The sequence below is a fragment of the Psammomys obesus genome, unplaced genomic scaffold (assembly GCF_907164565.1).
Source record: "Psammomys obesus unplaced genomic scaffold, mPsaObe1.curated_primary_1811, whole genome shotgun sequence".
NCBI lineage: Eukaryota > Metazoa > Chordata > Mammalia > Rodentia > Muridae > Psammomys > Psammomys obesus.
Genome location: NW_026590701.1, coordinates 6,403,278 through 6,415,315, shown reverse-complemented (window position 1 = coordinate 6,415,315; position 12,038 = coordinate 6,403,278). Strand labels below are relative to the sequence as shown.

General features: G+C 40.6%; 1 protein-coding gene across 5 annotated transcripts in view; it reads left to right on the top strand.

Annotated features, from left to right (window-relative positions):
* Positions 1-3,520: 3,520 nt before the first annotated feature.
* The window catches only part of Abi1 (abl interactor 1), a 64,807-nt gene continuing 56,289 nt past the window's right edge, over positions 3,521-12,038 (top strand). For 2 of the 5 annotated variants that reach the window (XM_055608579.1, XM_055608576.1), the window contains exon 1: positions 3,521-3,827. In XM_055608579.1, the coding sequence (XP_055464554.1) occupies positions 3,711-3,827 (117 nt within the window). In that variant the 5' untranslated portion in view covers positions 3,521-3,710. The remainder of the gene's footprint in view (positions 3,828-12,038) is intronic. The other 3 variants (XM_055608581.1, XM_055608578.1, XM_055608580.1) reach the window with 2 other exon arrangements.

Below are 12,038 nucleotides of genomic sequence, written 5' to 3'. Positions count from 1 at the left end.
CTTGGGGTGACTTTAACCAAGCAAGTGAAAGACCTGTGTGAAAAAAAAAAATCAAGGTTTTCAATATTTACTGGCTAAATTAAGCTTCTTCTTTTTTTTTTTTTTTAAAGGATTGCCTATTTAATTCATCAGTACATTTTTTAAAGTGATTTTTTTTTTGCAGTTCTTTGTGCATCCTAGATATTAATTCCATGTTGGCTATAGTTAGCGAAGATTGTCTCTTATTTACTAGGTCAATTCTTCCCAACAATAGGCTGATTTCTTTACTTTGGAAAACATTTTCATTTCTTGCAATTTTATCAGCTCTTGGGATTATTTCCTGGCCTATCAGAGTTCTTTTTTTTTTTTTTTCTTTTTTCTTTTTCTTCTTCTTCTTACACCTTGTTCTTGGCTAATTCTGTATGTTCAGTTGTTTTTTATTTTTATTTTTGACATCATTGTGGGTATCAGATTGACTCAAACTTGCTATGTAGCCAAAGATGGGGGATTTTCAACTAAAATTTCATTGAACACATTGACTATACCTTTGGCATATATTTCAGTATTTCTTCTTATCCTGTGAATTCTCTTGATTGTATTCCAGAATTATTGGATGTTGTGGTCATGCTCATTTTCTCCTTATTGATATCTGAATATATTTAGTATTTTCTTGGCCTTCTCCTCCATTTCAAACACTCCTTTCCCTCCTCTAGTCTATTGTGCTTTTCATTTGTAAGATTTCTATTTTTCCCCTTAAATCTCAATTTCTTTCTTTCTTTTTAATTTTTTTGAGACAGGGTTTCTCTGTGTAGCCTTGGCTGTCCTAGAACTCTCTGTGTGAACCAGACTGGCCTCCAGCTTACAGAGATCTACCTGACTCTGTCTCCCTGAGTGCTGGGATTAAAGGCTTGTGCCAGTACTGCCCAGCAAATGTCAATTTCTTTATTAATGCTCACCCACATTGCTGATTATTTTCTCATTCATTGATCATTCTACTAAGAAACATTAAAAGTTTTTAGTTGATAGTTCACCTATGCTAGTATTATTGTATTCAATAGCTGAGGAGTTATCTTTTTGAAGAACCACACAGCCTAGCTTTTTCACATTTTTCATGTTTCTGTATGGTAATTTGGTCATCTTGGTTTGGTATCTTTTCCATTGTTTATTTTTAAACTTATGATTTGTTTACTTATTTACAAAATCTCAATAGGTTTTCCTGGCTATCCTAGAACTCTTCAGGTAGACCAGACTAACCTTGAACTCTCAAGAATCTCCTGAGTGCTGGGATTAAAAGCATATACCACCATGCCCTGTCCTATTTTTTTAATACTTAAAAAAAGATATATTTTATGCAATGAGTTTTTGCCTTCATGTATATATACATACTCTGGTGACTGAGGAGCCCAGATGAGGACACTGGATGCCCTGAAGCTGTATTATAGATGGCTGTGAACCACCGTGTTAGTTCTGGGAATGGAACTCAGGTCTTCTGTAAAGAGCAGAAAGAACTTTAAACTGATGGACCATTTCTCTAGCCTTCTAGCTTCTGATTTCAATATATGTGTTTGTGTGAGAGTGTGTACAGAGGCCAAGGAATTAAAAAAGCCTGGCGATAGAGGGAAAAGAGGCTTTAAGTGTCAGGGGTAAGTAGTAGAACACATATGATATGAAGCTGAAGGAAGTAATACTAGAGTTGGAAAAGGTTAGGTAATGATAAGGGCTGAGATCAGGAAGAAGGGAGTGTGAGATGGATGGTCAACCCAAACTAGGGATGGTTGAAAAATCCATAAAAGGGGCTGGAGTGATGGCTCAGTGGTTAAGAGTACAGCTTGTTCTTCGAGAGGTACTGAGTTCAATTCCCAGCAACCACATGGTGGCTCACAACCATTTTTACTGGAATCTGATGCCCTCTTCTGGAAAGCAAATGGGAAAGCAAATGACCTATAGCACTCATATATATAAAATAAATAAGTAATTCTTTAAAAAAATTCAGAAAACTAATAAAACAATAAAATTGGGGTTTGGAGAGATGCCTCAGTGGGTGCAGCTCCTGCCCTATGAGCACGAGGACCTAAACTTGGATCTCCAGCATCTATACACAAGCCAGGTCTGGTGGCAAGAATTCCGCTACCAGTGTGTTTACATGTGTTAGAATCCCTGGAGCATTTTGGCCAGACAACCAGTAGAACCGATGAGATCCAGTGAAAAAACTCAGTCTGAAAAGATAAGGCAGAGACTGAACGAGGAAGACACTTTTTGGCTTCCTCACACACATATGTATGTGTACACATGTATACATGTACTCACTCAAAAAACATGTGAAGCTTTGTAGGCTCGTCTTACATACCTAGCTCCTCTGTTATCAACTCTTTAGTTGATAGCAGTTTCTGAAATTTGGCTGAGTACTGCTGTTACTTCAATAACTATGATTCTCAGTGATGCCTGGAGAGCACTAAAAATACAGATTCATAAATAATATTTAAATTTGGACAACTCTTTTCATAGCTTATTTTATCAAAATAATTTAATGCTTGTGGTGATATGACAGCTTAATCAAGTCAGAGAAATATAAGACCTTTTTAGACATTTTTGAGCAAGTGATAAGGAATAAGGAAAGCAAAACAGTTTTGCACAATTTAGACAAAAAATGTGCACATTACTGAAAAAAAGAGTAGAAATATATGTAACAGGAAGTCAGTAAGAAGAGAAATTAGAAGAGGAAAGTACTAAAATTATTTACTTAAAACTTTACACACACACACACACACGCACACACAGCTCTATGGCTGGGCCCCTGCTACCGAGTCGTGTGGCAGTAGAGGACAAACTGTAGGAGTTTGTAGGAGTCTGTTCTGGCCTTCTACTATATGGGTTCTGGGGTTTGAACTGAGAAAGTGCCTGTTGAGCCATATTTTGCCAGCCCTAAAATTGTTTATTTTAAATCTTAACCTCTGCCTCCAGAATCCCGAATCCTGGGATCATAAGGTGTGCAACCAGTCTTCTTTAATCCCCCCTCCCCCATGTTGGAAGATTATACTGTCCTAAACTTCATGTGGATTCATCCTCTCTGTTTCCCAAGTCCTGGGACTAAGGATGTTCGCCACCACACCCAGCTTTAAAAAAATTTTTAAGGGTACAAACTATTCTTGTTCCATTTGTTACTACCCTTCTCATGCACATCTGAGAACTGATGTTTCCTAAGTTTTAAATGAACTGGAACATAAGGTAAGGTCTTTTTCAGAAAATTGAGGAAGTTAGGATTCAGACTTTTTGTTTTTAATCGTTATCTGATTGGATATCTTTGATTTACTAGTATTTCCTAATTAAGTTCTGCCAATGTTCAAAGTCACACAGAAATAATTCCCTGTGGCGCCATCTTCCGGGGTCTTGAGCACACTCTGGACCTGGTTTTGGCTCCTTCCAGGTAGTGTTTGGAGGCTCCTTAGACGCATGCGCGACCTAACCTGGACGAAACTACAATTCCCAGAAAGCATTGCCACAGTGGGGCGAGGGCAATTTCTACCTTGTCATGGGGGAAATGATTCTCGCGAGAAAGTGAGGCTGAGGCGACTGTTCGCACCGAGTGGAGGAAGAGGAGGAGGTGCAGTCCCACAATACCCGGCGGAGGGCGGGTGGGTGGTCAGCGTCTGGGCTGCGCGGCGCTCCGGTTCCCGGTGGACCCAGCTGCCTCTGTCTCTAACGCGCGAGGAAGCGATGCGGAGGGGTGGAAAATGGCAGAGCTGCAGATGTTACTAGAGGAGGAGATCCCGTCCGGCAAGAGGGCGCTGATTGAGAGTTACCAGAACCTGACCCGGGTGGCGGACTACTGTGAGAACAACTACATACAGGTGAGGCGCTCGGGCGGCCGGGGCGGCCGGGGCGGCCGGGGCGACGGGCAGGCTGGGCGCGGCGGGAGCTGCCCTCCGCTGCGGCCCGAGCGGCCGCCGCCGCGATACAGGAAGTGGCTGCTGCGAGGAGATGGGCGAGGAGCAGGGCCGCCGCGGGCGCCGCTGGCCCGGACGCCGCTCCCCGCGAGCCCTGCCCGCCGGGCTCCCCGCCGCCTGCCCCGGCCGGGTCTGCAGACCCCGCAGCTTCCCCGTCGGGGTTCTGGCCCTGGCAGCTTTGCTCGGTTGTTTTCTGCAGTGCTCCCTGGCCGGGAAGGGCTCCCCGCAGCCTCTCCTAGCCGGGTCGGGCTCCCCGCAGCTTTTCCATCTGGATCGTGCTCCCGCAGCCTCTCCTAGCTGAGTCGTGCTCCCCGTTAGCCTCTGCTGGTCTAACCGGGTTGTGCTTCTTCTGCTTGGGCTCTGCTCCCCGCAGTCTTCTCTTGTTCAATACGTACTTCTCTTTTGGCCCAGCTTGGTCGCAAGACCCCGCAAGTCTTCCCTGGCCTGGCTTGGTCCCGAGACCCCGCAGCTACCCTTCCCTGGCTGAGGTCTTCCCGGAGGTCCCGCAGCCTTCCTTGGTTGCCTTGGTCCCGCACTCCTCCCTCGCGCACCTCTCTCTGCCCAACGTGATTGAGTCTAGCACCGGGGCAGTTGCGAGAGGAATGGGCAGGGAAGAGGCGCTGGGAAAGGAAAAGCGGGGTGTGTGTCGTTGGAGGGTGTGGGGTGTGGGTGATTATGTCAGTTCATCCTAGAGGGTGTGCCTGTTATTTAAAAAAAAATTGTCACGAGTCATTTATGCAGACCTCCCCATCGGGTGCGGGGAGTGAGTGCTGAGGGTAGATAAAATTCATCTTAAAATTCTTTTAATTGAAGGTTTGTAAATCTCCTTGCTTGGTGGTTTTCAAGTCGGGGTTTTCCTCCTCATCATATTTACTTCCGCTTTAGGATAATGTATACGCGTTATAATAAAGCAAGAATGATTCATAGGGAAAGTCATTGGGAAAATGTCTTAAATACATTTCTATCTCCAAATGTTCTTGCAGTGCTGCTTTTGAACTCAGTAGTGTCATCGAGGTTGCTTATTTGAGATTTCTATCCTGAGTTAACATATGGAAGAATATGGGTAAAATGGATTAACAAACATTATTTAGACTTTAAGTCTCAACGTTAAATTGCTTCTTGATATATCAGGAAATTCTTGACACTTTTTACGGTGCCATGCTTGCTTTTGTTTATTAGTGATTGTTAAGTGAATTGTATGCATTACTTTGGCTTGTTGTCCTTTGATGGTGTAAAAGCTATGTTTTCACTAGAAGTAAATAAAGTAGTAGAGTTCTTTTTATCATATGAAACTAGAAATTCACTTTTTGTTGATAAGGCAAGGCCAGAACAGTCTTTGAAACGTTAGGGTCATTGTACTTTAAACCTGCAGTATTTCCAAAATTGCCTTCTTCGTGATTATTGTTTTCCAGAGGCAATAGTTTCTGTGCTGGCAGATGCTTGGAGACTGTATTTTCAGAGGGAGATGATGTTTTGAGACTTGTTTGAGTAATTGTCAGTTTCCATATTAGTAACATTCTATCTGGAGTAGTTCAAGGAATTTGTCTTCATTTTTCTTTTCTAACCTTTGACTTTGGTAATCTGCTGGTAAATTTGTTGCCTTCTGTATAGCTTGTTCTTCAAAACTATATATAGCTCCTTACCACGTAGTAAAGAGCTGAAGGGATGGCTCAGTGGCTAAGAGCGCTTGTTGCTTTGGCAGAGGACCTGGGTTCAATTCCCAGCACCCTCATGGTGGTTCACAACCATCCTTAACTATAATTCCAGGGGATCCGTGTCTTCCTCTGACCTCTTAGGGCACCAAACATCCAGTATACATACACACATTCAGGCAAAACACTCAAAAGTAAAATGAGTAAATGTAATAAATACATTAAACCCATTTAAAGTCTGACAGAAATGCAGATATAATGTGAAAATAGAAAAGCGATCTTGTATTTTGTGGATACAATTGCTTGTAACTCCAGCTCCAGGGGATCTAACACCCTCTTTTGCACTACATGGGACCTGCATAAAGAAGTATGTAGACATTCCTACACACAATTAAAAAGTGCATAGACACAATTAAAAACCACACACTTTAATTGTTAATAGCCCTGATTAGGATAAGTAGTTGTGTTATTTCTTTTTCTTTGTGTGTAAAGTTTATGTTTGTTTTCAGACACAGTGTCATTCTAGCACAGGCAGGTGGAACTCTTGGTCCTCCTGGTTAGCCTCCAGGTGCTGTGATTAGAAGTGTGGCTGCTATTCCCAGCTGAGGGGAGAAATGTTTTTTTTGTGGGGGGACAGGTTCTCCTGCAGCTTTGGTTGGTCTGGAGCTTGTTTTGTAGACCAGGCTGGATGACAGAGAGCCTCTCTTCTGTCTCATCTTCTGGGATTAAATATGAACCACCATGCTTGGTGAAAAGATTATCATACCTGCACTGAGACATTAATTACTGTGTGAGTTTTACCATGATAATTAGTTTGTTGTTTTCTTATATTTTGAAATTTTAGCCCTATTCTGCTGAGAAGTTGTTTTAGCAAGTCCTTGGAATGCTTTGGGCCCTGCTGAGTTTAGTTCTTAAATTGAGTCATTAAAAGCAGAACTTATAAAAAGATTCTAAAGCTGTCTTTAAAAAGGATGGAGATTTAAATTTATGGGGCTTAGCAGTCAAAAGTGCATATTGCTCTATCAGAGGACCAGACCAGGGTTCACATCTCAGCTCATGCCAGTAATTTCAGCTTCAGGGGATTCTATGTTCCCTTCTGGCATCTTCTATGGACACACACACAGACACCCTCCCCCCAACCTCTTTTATCCCAGTACTCAGGAGACAGAGGCAGGCAGATCTGTGTGAGTTCAAGGCCAACCTGGTCTACAAAGGAGTTCCAGGTCTGCCAGGGCTGTTGTTATACAAGAAACCATGTCTCAAACAAAACAAAGCAGAACAAAAAACCAACCAGCCAACCAAAAAAAGTTATAGGAAAGTAATAAAATTATAAGTTAATTACATCGATATATTGATATATTATATTAATATATAAATATATTAAAATATATAATATATTAATAGCAAATATTTATATAGTATAAATTATATTATATAAATTAATATTTAATATTTATATAATATAAATTATATTTAGAAAAGTTTCTGCTGCTTCTATTTGGTGTAAAATTGCATTTTCCGTGGTAGATTAACTCTAGGACCATAGAGCCTTAACTTGAATACAGCAGTTAGTTTAGAGTTGTTACTGTCTTGCTGTGGGATATTTCTTGGGGAACTAGGAACTAAATGAACAGAAACTGTTTAAGAAGGTTGCTTGGGACGAAGATTGCTGGCGCAGATCAGGATAGAAGGTCTTGGAAAAGTTAGAGTCATTGTACTTTAGATCTGCAGTATTTGTAAAAGTGCCTTCCTCATGGTTATCATTTTCCAGAGACACTAGTTTCTATGCTAGCAAATGCTTGTAGACTTTATTTTCAGAGGGAGATGCTGTTGAGACTTGTATATTTGTCAGTTTCCGTATTAGTAACATTCTATCTGGAGTAGTACTGCAGGGTGGCTTCATTCTTTTCTAGTCTTGACTTTGGTAATCATGTAGCTTCACTTTTTAATTTTTCTCTCTGAAATTCCACCAACTTCGTTTGGATTTGCAAATATGTTTTTTTAAGCATATTTATTTGTAAAGTGTGCACGTTTCTCTATGTGTATTTGTGTGTGTGCGTGAGTGCAAAGAGTTGTTTTAATAATTAGTCTTACATGTTAATGTGAACTAGTTAGTTAGCATAACTCAGCTCATAACATCTGCTTGGTTATGCACATTAATCCTTGAAAGGAGATAACATTTGACACAGTAACAATTTGAGATTGGTAGAAGCATGACCATTCTGGCATTGTACACTTTATGCTTGCTTATAAGCAATACTAATTGGTAAAAGTGCTTCTCATGCCGTTAAACTTTTTATTTTGAAATGGGGTAGGTGGTACATACTTATAAACCAACACTCAGGAGGCTGAGGCAGGAGGATCACAATTTTCACAGAATTTTGAGACTAGCCTGGTCTATATAGTAAGACTTCATTTAAAAAAAACCTAAAGAAATTAAAAAAAAAAGTAGTGTTTTGAAAGACATAGTCTCCCTGTGTTGACTAAGATGGACTGGCTTCAAACTCTGAGCCTAAGCAACTTCCTGTAGCCACAGGTGGGTGTGCATGTGTGTTCAGCCACCACCTCTTGTTCTCGCTTTCCCTCTGCTTCCCCTTTTCCTCTTCTTTGTTTCTCTTTCACTTCTTCCTGGCAACCATCTGGGTTCAGAGACGTTAAATATTTAATGTGAATAAGATTCAATAGCTACTAATAATGCCTGAAGTAAACACTAACTCTTCAGATTCCAATACTTTTTTTTTTTAATGTGCATCAGCGTGAAGGTGTAAGATCCCTTGGAGCTGGAGTTACAGACAGTTGTGAGCTGCCATGTGGGTGCTGGGAATTAAACTCGGGTCCTCTGGAAGAGCAGACAGTACTCCTAACCACTGAACCCATCTCTCCAGCCCCCAGATTCCAATACTTTTAATCCTGAATTGGTTACTTTCTGCAAAAAGTTTCTTTTAAAAGAGTGGGTGAAGAAGATAATTGGAGATAATAAAGGACAATATGTGTGTGTCCTTCATTGTCCTTGGGTGCTCAAGTCTCATACATGGTTTGACATAGAATTTGCATCAAATCCACATTTCTGTATGTATTAAGTCCTCTCATCTCTAGATTACGTGCAATACTGAGTACAAGCTGAGCTCTATGAAAATGTGTTTTTAAAAAATGATGATTACTGTTTGTCTGCACACATGTACTGCTGTGTGTGTAGATCAGAAGATAACCTGTAGGGGTTGGCTTTCCCTTTCCACCATGTGGAGCCTGGGGATCGAACTCACAGTTATCAGGCTTGGAGGCAAGCACTCTTAGCCATCATGCTAATTTTTATGTTTTCACACACAGTACTTTTTAGGGAATAGTGACAAGAAAATATGTACAGCATATTAGATCAGCAGTAAGTTTAATACATGATTGTGGAAAACCACAGATAAGGAGAACCAGTCCTAATTGATCCTGTTTAGTGAGTGCCTACTCTGTTATAATCTCTTCTAGTTTGTATTTAATCCTTATAAGATCTCTATCTTAGGGAGTGCCCACATATAAATGAGAAAATTAAGATTCAGCAAAGTTAAATAAATTTTGCTTGGCCATATATAGTTAGTGCCTGGCAGATTCCTTAGCTGTGACATACTCTAGCAGTAGCTGGGGAAGTTTGCATATCACACAGTTTTCATAAGAATCTAGACCTCAGACTAGTTCAGGAATGTTACTGGAGTAAGTAGACCCTTTGGATGAGTGTGGGAACCTAATAGTTCCAGCACCATTCTTTTGAAAATACATTTTAAGTTCTAAGCTGCAATCAGAAGAACAGGCAGGTCTGTACTCTGGAGATTTGCCAGTAACTCTTAGGCTGGCTTTTTTTCTTTCTTCTTTTCTCTGAACTCAACAGTTATGAGTGCAGACTGCTCTTCCAGAGGACCCACATTTGATTCTCAGCACCCATATCAGGAGGCTCATGATCACCTGTAACTGCAGCTCCAGGGAGATCTAATGCCTCTGGACTGTGTAGACCCCTACATTCATGTGCCGTTGCTCAACACACAGGCACACATGAATGCACATGATTTAACAATGAAAGTACATCTTAGCCAGGTATGGTGGTGCGTGCTTTTAATTCCAGTACTAGGGAGGCAGAGGCAAGCAGGTCTCTATGACGCCAGACTGGTTATCATAGCAAGTTCAGGTTCTAGGCAAGCCATGGCTACATAGTGAAATATTCTCTCTCTTTCTTGATCTATATATACTTAGATTTGTATATGTGTAGTATTCCAATCAAGACTCCTTAGGTATTCTCAAGTTTTCATTGGACTGAACATTAATTAATTAATTGACTAATTAATTAATTAATTGACATGATTTCTTGGCTGTCTTGGACTCTCTTTGCAGACCAAGGTGGCCTTGAATGCACAGAGATCTGTCTGCCCCTGCCTCCTTAGTGCTGGGGTTAAAGGTGTGCACCAACATGCCTGGCTAAACTGAAATTTTTATCTTTTTCATATGAACACTGTTCTTGTTAAATTTATAGAATCATTTGTATAATCTAACGTTAGATTCAACCTCTTATCCCAATTCCTTTTTAATATATTTTCTGTTGACTCAACAGATTCCTAGGATTTAACTTCACCAAGAATAAATACGTACTGTAAACAGCCATACTCTTAAGGAGCTAAATATCTTTTAGAACATGAAGGAGTATTAGTATTTTTCGTCCCATCAGAATAAAACAGAAAGCAAAGCATGGAAGAGCAATTAAAAGTCTAGTGTGGTATTATTTGTCTTTAGTTCCAGCATGAGGGAGGCAGAGGCACATAGATTTCCTGCCTGATCTACAATAGTGAGTCTCTGTAAGCTCTGTCTCAAAAAAGAAAGACACAGACTACAACTGATCAAAGTACCAAATAAAAATCTCTCAATAGTCAAATTACAAACAGAGAAAAAGAGAGGATATTAATTTTAATATAGACCTGCAAATGATATGTAGCTCTAAAATATACTCAGTAATTCTCTTTGGGAATATTACTATTGAGAACTGGTGGGTGGAACCTTTATTTTTTTTTTCCTTATGTGGAAGAAACATTTATATTTGCTCAGGTTTTGATCTGTAGTTGCTTGGCATGATTGCTTTTGTGCCTGTGATGAGGCAGCACATTGCAGTGGAGTTTATGTAGAAGATAACCTTCAACTCAAGATGGCTGGGTGTATTAGGATTTTCTAGAGGAAGAGAGCCAGGTAGCATGAACATAAATTACAAAAGATGCGTTTGGATGGCGTACACAGTATGAGCTGACCATTCAGCAATGGCTGTCTCTATTCTGGAGAGGCCTCACACTAAGTCCACAGGGGTGGCTGCCTCAGCAGTCTCAGAGCTGAAAGCCTGGAGGATTCCTGGAGAGCAGTGGTTTTCAGCATGGCCTGGAAGGTTGGAGAAGCTGTGGTGTCCGTAGCACAGGATAGCAGCAGCAGTGGGCTGTACGTAGCAGCAGGGCAGATGGATTCAGCAGTATGGAGCAAAGATGGGCTCCTGTCTCAAACTTCTGTATATCTGGGTCACTGCTAGAAGGTCTGTCCATTTTAGGGAGAGTCTTCCCCCACAGTCAGTAGGATTTTCTTTTCAGAGTACATCATTGAAAGGATAGTAGGAAAAATAACAATTAATGAATTTTGATATAAAAGAAATAGTTGACTTGATAATTTTAACAATATACACATATCTTTAAAAAGCAGATTTTGAGATTGTTTTTAGTGGTTCCACTGCATTGACTCAAATTAATACACTTACTGTTTACTAATTTTCTTCACTTACTAAAATTTTCATAATTAATTGGTAGTGTATCAGTGTTCATAACAAGAATCTGAAAGCAAATAGAGCATCTTAAGAAAGGTAATGTGTTTTTGTTGCTACATGTACCCTTGTGTGACAGCCTGGCGTGATGGCTATTGCCTGCAATCCTATCACTTTGGTGTGTTAGGGAGGATCACCAGGAATTCATGGCAGCCAGTGGTACAGAATGATCCAGGTCAGCCTAGACTAGAATGAGACCCTGATTCAAACAAATGCCAGAAAAAATTAAACAACTGCAAAACAATTACGTTCCTTCTTCCGCCCTCCTCCCTCCCCTCCCCTTTCTTGTCTTAATGTAGCCCAGGTTGGTCTCTTAACTTATTATGTAGTTGAGGATGACCTTACTGCCTCTGTCTTACATGCTCTGGAATTAAGAATCACCATACTATGCAGCTTGCCTGATTCTTTACAACTGTATTATCCTTCAACTTGTTCCGGAACTCCTGCCCCAAACTACCGCTAGTTCATCTGACAGGTCCTTTACTTTATTTTATTTTACTTTTTGTTTGTTTGTTTTTCTGAGATAGGGTTTCTCTGTGTAGCCCTGGCTGGCTTGGAACTTGCCTCTATAGACCAGGCTGGCCCTGAACTTATTATTTTACTTATCATCAGGTAGGTACTGTATTTTATTTTACT